The sequence below is a fragment of the Leiobunum rupestre genome, chromosome 1 (genome assembly GCF_980474605.1).
Source record: "Leiobunum rupestre chromosome 1, qqLeiRupe1.1.hap1, whole genome shotgun sequence".
NCBI classification, from domain to species: Eukaryota; Metazoa; Arthropoda; class Arachnida; order Opiliones; family Sclerosomatidae; genus Leiobunum; species Leiobunum rupestre.
Window position 1 is genome coordinate 95068208 of NC_143384.1, and position 17713 is coordinate 95085920.

At 34.6% G+C, this 17713-nt stretch overlaps 1 protein-coding gene across 3 annotated transcripts; it reads right to left on the bottom strand.

Annotated features, from left to right (window-relative positions):
* Window positions 1-591: 591 nt before the first annotated feature.
* Window positions 592-15500, bottom strand: LOC149969024 (E-selectin-like). Of its 3 annotated transcripts, XR_016472758.1 has the most exons (7): window positions 15366-15500; window positions 15164-15308; window positions 10745-10840; window positions 8248-8430; window positions 5433-5618; window positions 2831-3063; window positions 2433-2772 (listed from the first exon to the last, which is right to left on the bottom strand). XR_016472758.1 is itself a non-coding variant. In XM_090155143.1 (6 exons), exons 2-6 carry the CDS (start codon window positions 15249-15251, stop codon window positions 692-694), a joined length of 567 nt encoding a protein of 188 aa, XP_090011269.1. In that variant the 5' UTR covers window positions 15252-15308; window positions 15366-15498; the 3' UTR covers window positions 592-691. The 3 variants fall into 3 exon arrangements, 2 of the variants coding, with proteins under 2 accessions (XP_090011269.1, XP_090011256.1); XM_090155143.1 differs by lacking the exons at window positions 2433-2772; window positions 2831-3063 and adding an exon at window positions 592-705 and having other exon boundaries at window positions 15366-15498; XM_090155130.1 differs by having other exon boundaries at window positions 2433-3063.
* Between the last annotated feature and the right edge of the window lie 2213 nt (window positions 15501-17713).

Genomic DNA, 17713 nt, shown 5'->3' on the forward strand with positions numbered 1-17713 from the left:
TTTCGCAATTTTTTTTTTCAAAACCAGTTATTTCGGAAAATTCGGTTTGTGTTTCGCTACTTGATTTCAAAAACTAGATAACATAAAAAATTTGGTTTGCTAATAATTAATTTAAATAAAAGTTTCCACGTTTCGCTACTTTATTTACAAAACAGATTAAAGCTTAGGTAATGGTACAGTTGTTACTATATGCGTTGTTAGTAAGTTTTGAAATAAATAAAAACGTCGTTATATTTGCATGTTTATATAAACACTATATAGACACTCATCTAAATATTGTAAAGAAAAATCTTTTAAAAATATATATATATACAAATATAACGACGTTTTTATTTATTACAAAACTTAAAAACCAGATAACTCAAAAAATTCTTTTTATAGAAAATTCTTCTTGGGTTTGTTAAGTTAACGTACAAGATGATTGAAAATTTTTTAAAATTTAAATTTAATATTAAAAATATAGTAAACAAATTGAGGGCATTGTGTGGTAAGGGCTTTTATCAAGTTCGAATGCAAGCTCTCATATTTAAGTGCTAAAAGCTTGACCTTTTTCAAAGAGTGTATTAGGAACTAGAATTGATAAAATATAAATATTTTGAACCTTGCATAGATCTTTAATTATAATAAGAAATACTTGGGATTACATATATTTCTTATAAATTAACGTTGATTTGAATTTCAAATTGGCCATTTAATTTTCGATTTCTGAAATAAGAAATTTTTATTATTTGATTAGAGTTAAATATGATATTGATTAATAAAAGATTTTAATTAGCTTATGACCTCGAACCTTAAATATTTAATTATTACTCTTTACATAAAGATCGACAATGTTAGAAAACAGTTAGAACTGTTTTTATCAATTTATTGCATTTTTCACTAGAAAACACAGACCCGGCTGTTTAATTTATGGTAAAACTTATAGTAAAATGATTTATAACTGTTTACTAAACAGCGTCATAGTACTGATTAAACTGACAATTCGTACAAACTCAACAGTTTGGTACTGCCATTAAAACAGTAAGTTTCTACTTCTCAAACCAGGGATGTTGCAACGTTTTGACGACAGAGGTAGCAATTGGATTTTTTTAAGGTTTGCTCTTTAGGAGCTAAATCACCGAATAAAATTGGCGTTTTAAGGCATATGACGGGTGGCAAGTCAAAATTGTGAGACAAACTTAAAGTCGTTTGCGGTTTCGTCTGCAGCTGTGTTTTTTATCCGTCTGAAAAATCTTAATTGTGGGCTGAATTTGGTAGTACTATATATAACAAGATTATTGCTTGTAAAAAGAAATAGTAAACATTTTAATTTCCAAAGTAAAACCATTGAATTGGAAAGATTATATTCCCAACTCATTGAGTAGATCCATTTTCCCGGTTATCTATTTGTCAACTCACAAAGTTTTTATGATCTTCACAGAATCAGCGTGATTAAGTCTTATAGTTGATTTATCAAATATTATAAATTTCATAACTAAAAATGCCTTAATTAAAATGAAATTTATAACCAAACAGTTTGGTTGTAGCTTTTAACTTAAGGCTAAGCATTTTCCAATTCTAGATTTGAATTTAAAAATGACTAGTTCCATAATTAAAAATGCCCCATATCCTACTAATTTACTAAAATAAATTTATTAACTTAACATTTGGAATTGGTTAAACATAAATTGTTAATAGTTATTTTGAAATATTATTATCTTAATCTATACTTATAATGCAAATTTTAATATAAGTTTCCAAAAATAGGCCTTTCAATAAACTCATTACTCTTGCCGAACTTGTTTTAGTGTATCGCTTTCGTCACGAGATACATATTAGTTCAGTTTACTTTTCAAGGTTAGATCTTTAGGAAAAGACGACTCGTCGCATTTTCTAGTGAAACCTCATAATTACGTCACAAGTGACGCGGCCGATACATCTAAACAAGAAGGCCAATGTTACTTTATAGAAAGGCCTATTGTCAAAGCGAAACTTTCTTGCCTTAAAAGATAAGTTCAAATTTTGGTTAATAAGACTGCATATATGATTTAATCATATTTTATAGAACTTTAACTGAATCTAGCAATTTTTAAATACAAAACTAGAACTTGTCAAATTGGAAAGTGCTCCTAGCTCAAGTTTTTTAATAAACTTAGACAGTTATTTTTAACTATGAAATTCATCATATTCGATGGATCGATTATGAGACTTAATAACTCAGGTTCATCTTCCCCGCATACTTACATTTTATTTTTTGCACTATTTTCTTTTACCATTACATTTAGAAAGTAATTTAGCTTTTTATATTCTTTATTATTCCTAAAAACCATCATGCCCAATGCCTAAGCATTCAAAGATCTAGTATACAAAAATAATCCCGTTGTAAAATAATACTAACATATAAAAATTAAATGACTTTTGAATATTACATACGAATGCAATATAGTTTAGAAAATTGGATCTAACCTCGCTTTTAATCATAAAATTAGGTTAATACATTAAATAGTGTTCTTAAAATAAATGATAACTTAAATTCCTCCCTTCAGTAAAGGTAAGATTAAATCCCTCGCTAATCAAAGTGTTTTTATCTCTGTCACAAGACCGTGGTGCAATACCTTCCCCTTATTCCCAGCCCAGTATTTTCACAATGCCCTACGCCATCGTCCACAAGCCCGGACAGGTGGCAATTCCAGCATGGCTAGTAGTACCCTATTACTGATGATCACACCTTCGACGAGAGCCACCGTTCCCTACAAAAGGCGCTGGGGCGACTAGTGTCCACTTCACGCACAGCTGTGGGATAGAGAGTGGATGCAAAAGCAACTCCTGCCGCGTAGGTAGAAAGCCATACCCTTCAGTAAGAGGAAAGACAGGCACACAGCAGTCCACATAACCCACACCGCTGCTACCGGAGATCCTGGTGTGCTCCAAAAGGCCAGGAAACATTATTACTGCGTCTCATACGGTGACCCGCCAACAGGTATTGCACACTTTGACCCGTAAAGGCCAAAACCAGAAGGCAGGGCCCTAAAACTTAAGATTTCTGTTTCCCGGATCAGGAGAGAAACCATGTCGCAAAAAAACCTACAAGAAAGCGCGATCAGTCATGCCCGAATCTTCAATAACCCTCGCTTACCCCCCTTGCGCCAAGTCGCGGACGCAACAACCAACGCTCACTACCCAAATTATCACCAATATCCTAGCCATTCCGAGGGAAGAAAACCTAATAAAAGAGACCAATTACCTATCCTAAGCAGATGTTTCAGACAGCAACCCGAAGTGCCTTCGCCAGCTTATAAGAAGATTGTCGTCGTCATACGGACATCCGTGCCGTAAAACGAGACGAATAGATATTTTGGAACTGTCATCGCGAAACAAGAAGCCCCCGTTGAGCCCCTCCAAGAAAACGCGTATGCGTGGGTCTTGCGTAAACCAAAACCCTGTAAACCGAAGAACAGCTACAAAGATAATCAAGATAAAGAGTAGAAATTTACCATACCGCCCCTTGTAAGTGAAACGTACAGAAGAATTATTGAAAGAAATTTTAAGCCCTTGCTATTCTTAGAGAAAAGGACAAAGACAGGTCCCCACGAGGCTGAGAGCTTATTCCGCTATTTTCGTTCATTTTTTCTGTCGCTATTGCCATTTGAAGTTATTTGTTTTTCTTTTAAGAGTTAGTAGTCACCAGCAAGTGTCTTCATTGTTTTGCCCCCGCTTCCTTCGAACTATAATGCCCAGAGTTATAGATACAGGGACAGAAAGTGACAAATTTATTAATTAATTTATAGTCAAAGAGTGTATTTTTAAATTATTTTTAAATCCCCGCACTCATAGTATTTTGAGTAAAGAAAGTAAATATAGTTTTGGTGGCCTAACCATTACGAGAGTAAAGTAGAATTATCCACCTCGAAAGAAAAGAAAAATAATATTCCCCGCATTTTGTTTATTAGTATATAGTGTTTTATAAGTGTTAAATAAAGATTTGTGATTGAATATAAACGAAGGGTTTTCATTCTGAATTCGAACCTTCCCACATTTTTTATTTTTCTTTCCCTTGTATGTAACCCCCCTCTCTCTCTGACTTCATTCTCCCCACTTAAGGCCCTGACTCGCACTTTGTCGCCATCTTCCCCCGCCTTGGTGAATTAATATCTTTGAGCAAGCCCTTACCAAAATGAGAGTCGTACTATAGTCGCCAATTAGTATCAATGTAGGATCAAGGATTTTTAAGTATTATGTAAGCATAAAAAACTGAGACCAGAATTGTGGGTCCTTAATAAAATCTTTTTAGTCTCACTAAAAGAGATTTATTATTATATATTTAAATGAAACTCATTTCTGGAGATTTGAAAGAAGCTTAATTGAGAGTTGATTATAAGTTACAATATTAGATTAAAATAAGAGTTAATTAAGACTTCACTTTAGGATCATATGGGGAGTCTAATTTTTGGGGATTTGAAAGAGGCTTAATTGAGATTTTACTGCGGGTTAGAATTTTCGGTTAAAATAAGTAATCTAAGACTTCACTTAGATCTCATATGAGGAGATTCTTTTCTCGGGACTTGAAAGATACATAATTGGGAGTTGCTTAGCGGTTACAATTTGAAGTTAAAATAAAAGTTATCGTAAATTTCATGTTTAACTTTCGACTGGATCCTCTTATCTAGCTATTTTGGTAGTGTTCTCTAAAATGAGTTTCGCTCACGTGCGGCGCAATTTATATATGTAGATTTGTCCAAACAATACACCAATTATTTCATATTATCTACTGTACTATACTTTTAAATTATACTTTTATAATTATATTGTAGTAAATTCCAAACAACTGAACTCATCTTCATGAGTTCAACAAAAATGGCACCTTAAGATTAAAATTAAACGGGTAATGGATTGCAACTTGAATCTTGAAGCGTGGTTGCAAAATGGTCATACGGGATTGGCTGGCTATATTTGGTTAAGCTAAACTTACTTAAAACCCTCACATACTTAGAATTAAAATTTTTGTAATAAAATAACAGTTTAAATTTTAAGTCTATTTACTAAATAATAAACTATTATTATAATAAATTATAAAATACGATAGTTTATAAAATTAATTCTAAGTATGAGTGTGTAATCCAACTGAACTTTGCCAAAATTAGCGATTTTGCTGCTCGTTTTAGAAATGGGAAACATAATTTCCACCTCTATTTCCTTAAAGTGGGGTAGGCTGATCGTATCAACTAAGAAAATAGTTATTACATTTAAAAGAACTTTCCTATCACTTCTATAAAATCGTATTTCTAAGCTACCAAAATGGCTGTTAGTTTAACTTTTTTTTATTTTGAGTAAAAATTATTAGTGATAATCTTATAAAAACAAGAACAGGCATGATACCCTAAAAGCCGAAGCTGATAAATAAAAAAAATGTATATTTTGAAACTCAAGACTAGTAGTACTTGAACAATACTTACTTGTACAAATTGGCGTTTCCACTGAGCTTCCTTGGCAAGTAATTTCATTTGGTCCGTTGTGCTTATAGCCATCGTTGCAAATCAATTTGCAGACTGTTTCTTTATTTCGTAGTGTAGTGCATTCTGCCTTCTTAGCATTTGGAAATTGGTCAAACCTTGCTATTAGTCTTTCACATATCTTATTCACTATAAAAGTAAAAGAAAGATCCATGAAGATAAAAACGTTTTTTCTACATTAATATAATTTTTAGACGTCATTTCGTATCTATAGGTTTTCCAATGAAATTTTCGTGGTAACAATACTTCAGCGTTCTCTGTTATCTCACCAAATTCAAATTTCCGGCTTCTAAATATGTTTTTCAAAATATAATTGTCCTGGATTTTTTTCAATTTTAAAAACTAATTATTTATTATTCTAAAAATAAACATTTTAGCTTTCTTGGGCCCAGGCTGTTTGTCCCAATTCAGCGGCTGTTCCAATAATTTTTATGATCACCATTTTGATTGTGTTCCAATGAAAATATGTTAAGGAATCTGGTCGTTTTTTAGCGCCCCCTGTGAGTATTTAACCTGTCATGGGCCGAATTAAAGCTCGATGATGTCGAAGGTCCGACTAATAGCCTGAAGTCAGAAGCACTCTATCTTTTCTCGCTGCTTGAAAGTTTTTGGTCCGAGATTCGTGTCTTTTTGTATACTCGAGCCATTTGTAAGTTTTTAAGTTTCTTTACATTTTTTAGGGATTAGCTTTTTTATCCTTTTTCATGATGGACTATTCTACTTAATCGGGTTTTTAATCACTCTTTGCAATGCAATATAATTTCTACATAGAATCTGCCTTATTTTATTATAAAATATTTCAAGTTTTCTTTCGTATAGTGCAATTTTTATAATTGCGAAATGAAAACCAAACAACGGCTAAAAATTTAAAAGCAAATTCGTCGCATTGGTGGTTTTGTTTTGAATAAGTTTAATAAGTCAAAGAGCTATAAAAATTTTGCTGCTATGTGACACTTCCATTTACGGATGGGAGTTCTGTTAGAGTTTTACTTGGCACTTGTTTATATTTTACAAATCTACGACGCTTAATTTTGTTTACCTAACTCAAAAACCTTTCTAAAGCTTGGCTCACACGATGCGATTTTATCGTACGCGACTCCTTGTCGTACGCGATTCTGAACGCGGTCGCACCAGAATTTCGTTCACACAACGCGTCGATAGCAAAGAAGAAAGCAATGACCGTAAATGAAACAAGTCGTAGCCTCCAAATAGAGAATCCATCTCATCATTCAACCATTTGCTTCTTGAATAGGTCCCTCATTTTAGCGGAACATTTCGAACGGGTACGATGTAAAGAAAAGCTATTAGCAATATTATACCAGAAACACGCTCCCAAATGAAATATAAATTCCCATTTTGATCATTTAATTTGGACATTTTACGTTTATGCTAGCATAAACCCGTCGAAAGAAGAGGGAAACGCCCCGGAACGTATGCTAAAATAGAATATCGTCGCGTGGAAGAAACTTAGAAATTTTCCAAAAGAATGTCTCTCGTTTACTCCCACTTTTAATACTACCAAAGCTGCCCGTCGCGCGCGATAAAATAGGTTCCAACCTATTTTCGGTCGCCGTCGCATGCGACTTCATAAAACCCCTTCATACGACGCGATCTTTGAAATTTTTGTCGCGCGGGACCGGTCGCGTACCGCAAAATCGCATCGTATGAACCAGGCTTAAGACTTCCGGGAATTTTTTATTTTCAGGAAAACAACCGTAGTAGGATCAATGCAATTCGAAATATTTTCAGTCTTCTTTAACGTGGTTTTAAAGGTAAACAAACACGAATTCTAAAGATGTTTAGCTTATTTAAATTTGTATTTCAATTGCTTAAACCACAGTTATCGTAGGTATATATTTAAATTAGAGCTACCCCTAAGAATAACAGGACACTTTAGAAAAATATTTTGATGACATTGCTAAAGTATAGAGAATATTTGGGGAAGCGTTTAAGAAATGAAATGACTTTCATTTTTAAGTTAAATCGTTGTTTATCGATGGATAATTTCTGTTAAAATATTATATTGGTTAAAATGTATAAATAGAAAATTGCGCTAATGTATATATTGTACTATATGAAGTTTTGTTATTTACGTAACCGCATTGTTTTAAAACGAAGTTGATTTCTCGTGCGAAATTATATATTTTTTTTGCTATTGGAGCACGTAAGCGAATTATTGAAGATTTGAATTTGATCTCGTTCGGTTGGTTAAAATTCTCGTTTTAGTAATAAAAGTTATTCGTAACGTTTAAAAAACCGGTGTTAAGCCTAGTTTGTTCAGTCAGCTAGAAAAATATTATAAAGCTCTCCCAAAATCAAAATTGCAGAACTGTTATTTAAAAAATATCCATAAATAAACCGTTAACCAAAATATTTACGATTAATTGAAATTTTGACAGTTAATTTATATGTTACGCAGAGCTCTAGACGCTTTATTTGTCCAAAATGTTTTAATAAAATAAAGAATGTGAAATTATCTTCTATGTAGAAGACGACGCAGACAGTTGCTTAACAAATAGTTATTTCATTAATAATTAGTGAAAAGGAAGCAGCTTAATTAGGCTTTAACCTATTTTCTAGTGTAAATAAAATATTTCACTAAAATATCCTAAATTAAATTTGTGAATGTTATATATTCCGAATCTTTTACACTATCTGTCATATTTGGCAGTTGGTTATGTCCGTTCTACTTATTTTATCACATATTTGATATCTGTAATTTACCACTTCGGATCCCTGACATAAGTGTCAAACTTACCGCATTTTGGAAATTCATGGTTCCATTTTCCATTTACACACTTCAACTCATAATGCCCCGCCCGATGAAAATATTTTGCGCACTTGACAAAGCAGATAAGATCAGCGCCATTATTCTGCCTATGGCATTGAGTAACATGATCGTTGTGAATGAACGGAGGATTGTCGTAGCATTTCTTGATAACTAAAAAAGGCAGAAACTTTAAACAAGGCGAATTAAGCTTTTCTTAACTTTATCTCTCCGAGCGGACTCTGTCCCCTGGATAAGTTTTACAATCACCGGGTCTGTGGGTGGGTGGGTGTGTATCTGTGGGTCTGTCTGTCTGGGCTGCGAACGTGTACGCCAGAGGTGGGCCAAAGTGGTGATTACTCTCGAAGGTGTGAGTGTTCAAGTTGCTTAAAGATGCTTAAAGGGGCTGGAAAGTGGGGTTTTGAAAAACGTCATCCGTGACGTCATTAACGAAATTTGGCGCGTAGAACTACTTTTTCTCAAGTTCGCGAAGACGTAAACAGGCACCGCTGTGTTGAGATTTTTGTATGACGAAATCCAGCGTGGTCTTGGTTAGTGTTATAGCTGAGCTCGTAGGAAGTTTTCAAATTTCATTAATCTTTATTGAGATTTAGTTTAGTGAACAACAAATGTTTAACGAAAAATTCATTTGAGTGATAAGGTCTTTTGGTAGTAGTGTGTTCGTAATTTTTTAAATTATTATTTACGAGTTTCATCGAATTTTGTAAAAAAACGCTAGATAAATCGAAGCCAATTTCTCAGGTCCTTGGTTTCACTGGAGCATTTTGATAAACCTTAGTACTACACCACAGTTTTTTGCCTTTTCCCACTTATCTAATTCGCCAACAAGAGATATTTTCGTATCATCACGTTTCCCTTTTTTATTTGAATTAAACTCGATCATTAACATCATTATAATTAAATAAATATTAAAATACTTAAACCAAAACCACGTCCACAAAGGCCCGAATATCTTAGCTAGCGTATGAATACCTCTCACTAGTCTCTCTCGGGTCGCTCCTCACTATTTTCAAAACATCTCCGTCAGAGCCAAATTCCTCAAGCGGGGAAAAAAGGAAATAAAGCAGGGTCCGGATTTTTTTGGAGATACCACGTCACTAGACGATTTCAAAACCCCACTTTCCAGTCCCTTTAATTTTAGAGCAAACGCGCTAAACACCAGAGTCGCCCCCAGCTACCCCTAAGAGACCGTGTTCCAAGAGAGCAAGAGGTAATCCACTCTGGGCCGGTTCGGTCTCGCTAAGCCGGGCGTTTTCTCTCTAAGCGAAGAGACGCCTTGTTCTCTCAACTTTGCTTACGGCACGGCGAGCGAGCTTTGCGAGTTCAGAGGGATTCTTTTTCTCTTTTAGTGCTTTCGGCGCCGAGAAAGGTCAATTTAAATCATTTTGGCGTTGCGTTCACAAGCTACCTTTTTTAAAACGACGAGTGGTTTTTCGCAAACAAAGGGACATTTTTTTTTATCTCCTATTTTCTCAGGCCGGTAAAACAGCGTCCGGTTCGCACGACGAACAAATAGATGGCTTCATAATGTTAACCAAATATGCGTTTAAAAAGGCGTAAAACCCAAGGAGGTACAATTTAACATATGAACCTTAGAATTTTATATCCAACACATTTATGCTTTTGCATTAGTTACGGACTGCTTGATCACCGTCTTAAAGGACCTGCCTTATTTAAAGCTTCTAATATACTATGTTTTCAGTTAGTGGTGTAGCAAGACCTTTTGTCACCTAAATATTGTGAATTTTCGATGATAGTACTCGCACCGTCGATGATGATACGTGCATCGTCGATGATGGTACTCGCACCGTCGATGATGATACGTGCATAGTCGATGATGGAACTCGCACCGTCGATGATGATACGTGCATCGTCGATGATGGAACTCGCACCGTCGATGATGATACGTGCACCGTCGATGATGGTACTTGCATCGTTGATGATGGTTCAAATACTTTTATCTATGGTACAAGTACCATCAGAATTATGCGGTTTGAGTTTCGCGCAGAAAATTATATGGCATAGTTACTTTGAAGTTGTTTTCTATCATAAATAGGAAACTCGCTCATTGGTGTGGCGTATTTTAGAGAACATGATATTACCATGAAACAAAAAGCTACTTTTGAAAGAACAGTCGAAATGATTTACCGTAGCCACGGTGTTGACCAGACGCGATATGGTAGTTGCTCATGGCAGTATATCTCGCGCACGGTTGTTAAGTTAAATCATTTCTACTACCGCTTTAAAAGTCACTTGGTGGTTCATAGTTGTACCATGCTATCCAAAATACGTCACAACCAAGAGCTAGCTTCCTATTAATAGTAAAAAACCCACCTCAAAAGTAACTATTTCCTATACGTTTTAGCGGAAAACCGGAACGGCAGAACTATCGCCGGGAGTGAGGTTTTTATTGATTTTTCAAATCGCACTCTGCTTCGGAATATATTAATGTTAGTACGTCACTTACGGCCTCCTCTGGGTGCGTTGCATTTGCACGTTCGATATCCTGTTTTCGGGCAGTAACAGTCGTAACCACAAAAGTCTGCTTTTTCATGTTTGCAATCTAAGAAATAAACGAAAAATTTAATTTTTATAATTTCAGCAAAAGGTAAGTGCACTAGTATATAAGGCTTATAATTTGAAAGTAGCTACTGATCAACTTTAACAATTTCGCAACAAAACATTTGTAAATGCGGTATATATGCAAATGCTTACGCCACCAAGAGGTGATTAAATATTTAACTGATAAATTTGATAGTATAAAATTTTAAAGAAAATAGTATTTTTAGTGAAAATATATTACATCAGGTGGTGTTAAATAAAATACTAAAGAATATAGCATTTCTAGTGAAAAAATTGTTACATCAGGCAGTGTTAATGTTAATAAGAACTCATTCTTAGAAATTTAATTTATTAGATTCACGATTCTGCAATATTCTTAAACCAAGCAAGGAATGCTTTTGTTGAAGAAAGCCGATTTCGTACTTGGTATACTTCACTGTACACCACTGTATAGTTGCGTTTGTTACTCCCAGATATATATTTAAGTTTATATATATATATATATATACATATTTATATATTAGATGTAAATAAGATGTAAATAAACCCTGGGTCATTTCCTTATTATTGTGTTCAGGTGTTCAGTTCAATTATTCTGCTCCATTTTAATCTTCAATGTTTAAAAGAAAAGTAGATCTTAGTTCTAATACGTCTGTATCTGGGCGTTGCCAACCTGGCGCGTAAATCAAACGAAAATCAAAATTTCTTATTTCAAAATTACGCGCCAATTACGCGTTTTTACGCGCCAAAAGTTTAAAATTTCGCTCCAGATTGGAATTTCAAGAAACAGGATTTGAAACTAGGCGGGCTAAGTTGACGCCAGCTCACCAATAATTACAAATTGCAAAATAATTTCAAGCCATTGTGCGCCATAAGGGTTCAGGACTTATAACACATTTAAAATTTTTGAATTCAGTGGCAAAACTTATCAAAGAAAAGGAAACATATTTCATAATATCGCTCGAATTATGCGCTATTGGGCTCCAGCAATTTAAAATTCAATTAATATCAAATAAGGCAAAAATACATAAGTTCAATCATTTTGAAACCAGGCTAGCCAATTTATCAAAAATCACAAATGTCACAAATTTCTATGCAACTAATTTTTTCATATGAAAAAAATTACGCGCTGTTATGCGCCAACGATATTTTATTTCGTAACTTTCTGCATTGGTCTCAAAATCAATTTGAAACCTGGTGAGCTAACTTAAAGCAGAATGACACTATGAATAATTAGTTTCCGGAAATTTTCTAAAATTACGCGCCAAATACTATTTTGAATTATTTTCTAATTTCCATGTTGGTGCAAAATTTAAAAGTGGTGGCGTCTAATAGCGCGTAATTGGCGCGTAATCAAAGGATATTTTGGGAAACTTAATAATAAAATAATATTTTACCATTGTTACGTAGCTTCTGTATGACAAGTTAAGATACTATTTTCAATTATTTCCTAATTTCCATGTTGGCGCAAAATTTAAAAGTGGTGGCGACTAATAGCGCGTAATTGGCGCGTAATTAAAGGTTATTTTGGGAAACTTAATAATAAAATAATATTTTACCATTGTTACGTAGCTTCTGTATTACAAGTTAAGATACTATTTTCAATTATTTCCTAATTTCCATGTTGGCGCAAAATTTAAAAGTGGTGGCGCCTAATAGCGCGTAATTGGCGCGTAATTAAAGGTTATTTTGGGAAACTTAATAATAAAATAATATTTTACCATTTTTACCAAGCTTCTGTATTACAAGTTAAGATACTATTTTCATTTATTTCCTCATTTCCATGTTGGCGCAAAATTTTAAAGTGGTGGCGCCTAATAGCGCGTAATTGGCGCGTAAGTTTAGGAAATTTCCGGAAACTAATTATTCATATTGTCATTCTGCGTTAAGTTAGCTCGCCAGGTTTCAAATTGATTTTGAGACCAAAATTAATTGCATAGAAATTTGTGACATTTGTGATTTTTGTTAAAATGGCTCTCCTGGTTTCAAAAATGATTAAACTTATGTATTTTTGCCCAATTTGAATATTATTGAATTTTAAATTGCTCGAGCCCAATAGCGCATAATTCGAGCGATATTATGAAATATGTTTCCTTTTCTTTCATGAGTTTTGCCACTGAATTCAAAATTTTTAAATGTGTTATAAGTCATGAACCCTTATGGCGCAAAATTTGAAACGAGTGGCGCACAATAGCGCGAAATGGGCGCCTAATTATTTGCCATCTTTTTTCAATTTGTAATTATTGGCGAGCTGGCTTCAACTAAGCCCGCCTAGTTTCAAATCCTGTTTCTTGAAATTTCAATCTGGCGCGAAATTTGATACTTATGGCACGTAAGAGCGCGGAATTGGCGCGTAATTTTGAAATAAGAAATTTTGATTTTCGTTTGATTGGCGCGCTAGGTTGACAACGCCCTGTATCTGGTCATCCTATTCGTCAATGTTTGCTGCTGATGTTAGAAAACTTCAACTAACATTAGGTAGTGAAAGACAAAAGGTTGAAAAACCATTGTTCACTCCATTATGGCAATAAATAGTGTAATGGAAATTTTTAAGAAAGTTCCATCAATAACTCGGCGTGAACAAGGATGTCGTCCAGCTCTTCAAGTCAATGACGTTACAAGATTGCTCGTATACATGGCTGTAGTAAGGGTTGTTCCTAGAGTGCCATGGTATAGACGTCCCCAAGGTTAAAACATTGTATTTTTATTTTTATTAACATTATTTTTTAAAATCAAAAAGGAAGGCCCCAAATTCTACTTCGCACAGGGCCCCAAATAATGTTAATCTGGCCCTATGCATAAACTGTATAAGGTTAATAAATAATACAGACGATCCATCTTGTTTAAGGATAAAGGTTCTGACGCAAAACTCGATTGCTACCTCTACATTTCGTAACGCCGTAGACGGCATTCACGAATTATCGAATGAATGTCGTATTAAATATTTTCTTTCAAGGATAATTTTTATTCCAGAACTCATTAAATGTTGCCAAATGCACCTCGGCGAGGGATGAGATATTTTCTATGAAGTTTCTTGAGTTGGTCGTAGTTAAATCGAAAGCAGGCATTAAAAAAAGAAAACATTCTAAGAAATTAAAATCGGGTCAATCAAGAATCGAACCCGGGACGAAAGGTTAAGATGCTAGAGCTCTAACTGCTAAATTTGCGAAACGCTCTAATTATATAACAAAAATCCTCAATTTCAAACCTTATTTTAATGAATCGATTGCCCTTATGGTGCGCAAATACTTAAAGACTCTGCACAAGTCAAACGGTACATTTGTACTGGGAAAGCAGTTCCTAAAAATGCATCGCGGGATAGCCCTTAAAAATATCTCACAACGCCGTGATGAGCTGGCCTATAGAAACTTTACTTGCAACGGACGGCGTGAGTTCCAAAAGATTAACCATGACCACCGCAATTGCACGTGTGGGGAACGCCGATGCACGCGCCCAGATGAAGAACAACGACTCCGAAACGAGATTGGTGGCAATCATTGAAATTAACTATAGTGTAATACCTAAGGCACAACCATAGGAGAGGTAAGCTAGCTACTTTTATTGATTTATTCACCGATCACCGGGTTCATATGTGTAATCCATCTCGTCTTAAAGTTATCCATCCAAGATCAAGTTATATTAAATCTTGTATTTCCTGTCGTCTGCTCACGCGCATATGTTCCGAATGCCGGTATTTTGCGAGTATACTTAAAGCTTAATTTTAACAAGTAAATATTAAATATTTATTTTAAAAATAAAATATTATCTATATTGGTTTTATTGGTCCGCGTCGTCAGCTGGGCAGCGTAGAACTGAGTTATCGTTTTTACGGTCGCCCGTAAGTGCAAAAAGAATGAAGGATGCTGGTTATAATTAAGTTTCGTAAGCGAGCAGGCGCCGAGAGCCAAAGCTATAAAATACTTGACTAGTCACCGTGTTTTTAAGAGATGTCTTTCGAGTAATTCCATGTTATCGAAAATTAAATAAAATCCCTATATATCTGCAATATTATTACTATCCTAAAAATATTTATTATATGAATTATAATTTATTAATTTATTTCTCTGTATTATAGTAAGATGAAATTAAATTTAAATTATTTTTTTAATATGGGTTTAGGTAGTAGTTTTTGTGAATCATAGATGGCGAATACGAAATTTTCCCAAAATAAATTCCACTCAGTCATTTTGAGAAAGACGCTTTCGTGCAAATAGAGGGACACCCTTTTGTATTTTCTCAGTGGCGTCGATTAGAGCTCGCGTGAACTCAAAGCCCATTTCGTTTGAAATTGTTTTAATAAAATCTTAGAAAATATTTTACTAACCAATATCTGAGTTTTCATATTGCAAGTGGCAGACAGCAGTTGAAATTAAAAGAAGCTTCAACAAAAACTTCACTGTCAGAGAGCCCATTTCGTATTCGGTATTAAAGATCTGTTTTCCGCTCTCTAATAATTTGATCTAAGCAACCTGGAAGTCGTAAACGAAATGATTTGAAAATTTTGAATGTGTTCATTTCATACATACTCTAGTTTTTAGAGGAGGAGGAGTAGAAGAAAAATAAACGAATTATGAAGATAATTAAATTTTCAGAATCAAGCTCGAGCAGAGCAAATACAAAAAATAAAGAATATTCTTGAGATTCCACTTCTAATGGTTAAAAGAATACTTGAATAGTAACCAATTGAATAAAATCCATTTAAATAGGCATCAACAATATAGCGCTAACGTCTACACCGACACGTATAACAAGTGTTCATTTATTATCTATAGACGTCAAATTTATTAAGCATTCTAACAATGCATAAAACCTCATAAATTCGGTGATAAATATCTGGCAAGTTAATAACTCCATTGTTAAAAGCAGTTTTTACTGCGTTAAACTAGATCATTTTTAAAATGCTTATGCGTGTAAGCCGTGGTCCGCGACCTTTTCCTGTTGGTTAGCGTAATATTTAACTTGTAGTCAGTTCGCAAATTGACCAAATCGTGCGTTTTGTGATAGAAGCATGAAAATTGGTATACATACCTTTTGTATATGCTTAATCGATTTGAGACGGGAGGTCATCCGTATCGATTAAGTAATGGCCGTAAAAAGCGATTAAAACGCGCCGTAAAGTGCAATCGTCCTACTCTAACGACCCCCGAATAAGCGCCTGTCCACGTGACTCGTTCGTATGAGAAGGATAGGGGTTTGCTTAAGGGGCCATCCTTAAAAGTTATTTCTTACATTTTCTCCGCCTGGTCGGTTTTTAGTATTAATCACGTAAAGTTAAACGTAAATTTATAATACTATTTTTCAAATTGGAAATAAATAAAACAAAATTGCAAAGAAGAATATATATTCTTCAATTATCGAACCTTTATTCATTTTAATTACAGGTATTTTTATTTGTTATATATTAATTTAAAAAATTATCGTTAGTACTATACTTCTGGAAATGTCAAATGAGGTTTTACAAATAATTTTATTTTTAGTTTTGACGTTCACAACCGCCACATTTGCAAAGAGCAGTGCAGGGAAGTTGGGCTTTAAAGCAGCTACACTGCCTCTGACAACCTTTAAGGCATCCGCATTTTATTATTTACCTGCAGGCTTCACCAGCTGGAGGCTTTGTTATCCAGATAACATTCCATTCTGCTGTTTTTATATCTTTGATCCATCCAAAACATGACCCGCTTGGTATGAAACACGTAACAAATGTTGCATTAGCTGGTATATTTCCGATGGATCGACTTTTCTGGGTGACAAGTTTATTTCTTGATAAGTTGATGTCGTCGTCTAAACTGCACCGATCATACATTAAAATGACAAATCTTTCGATGGTCGGTAGCAGTTCCGATACTTCCGTAACAGAAAGCCCTTGAGACAAAATTGGTGTCAATGTTTCAAAGATATTCCATGTAGCCCAGGCAGTGCATTTACCTTTTCCTGTCAAACTAGACGTCGTATCACAACCAGTAAGCGCGTGAAACGACGGCAACGCTTCACTTTTACTAGGACCTAAACACTCGGCTATGGCTGTTACGTTTACAGTTAATTTTTGGAATTGCAGAAACTGCCAGTACAAGAACATCTATATCTACAGTCTTTTTAAAATATTCTTGTATCCGTGGCTTGTACCATGGGCAACGTGCAAAATCATTCGGGTATCCGCCTCTTCGTGCGGTTTGGGTCCACTTGCGCAGTTTTCATTTGCGCAGTTTCCATTTGCGCACTTCCCACTTCCGCAGTTTTCGTTTGCGCACGTTCCCAATTGCGCGTTTCCCATTTGCAGAATTGCTATTTGCGCAGCTCGCCATTTGCGCAGTTTGTCATTTGCGCAATTTACCATTTGCGCGCTTTTTCCCGTTTGCGCGGTTTCCCCATTTGCGCAGTTTCCCGTTTGCGCGATTTTCCTGCTGCGCAGATTTGTTATTTGAACGGTTTTCCTATTTGCGGGGATTTTTATGACTTAAATATTCACTATTAATCATTTTTCCTAGAAAAAGGGTTATTTCTGGCAGGTAAATTTTAACATTACCTTGTTTACCATTCAGCTGCGCTGCTAGTGTTTGTTTAATGTCCGGTTGGGCTGTAAATAACAAAAAAAATAGGTTTTTCTTAGTTAAAATAGCAGTCGTTGAATTAGTCTCTTGGGAAAATATATATAGTCCAACAGCGACTCGAAGCTTCTTGGCCTTTACGCTAAGATCATAGTGTATATGGTATATAAAAAATAAGTGAATTGAAACAAACCTATTTCCAAACAATAAAAAATGATAAAAAATGAAAACGATGTTTAAAATCTAAAATAAACAGGAATTAAAAAATGTTTCAATTTCAGTTAAAAATGCTGCTAATACCTTAGCACCACTTTTAAAATGGCTTCTGT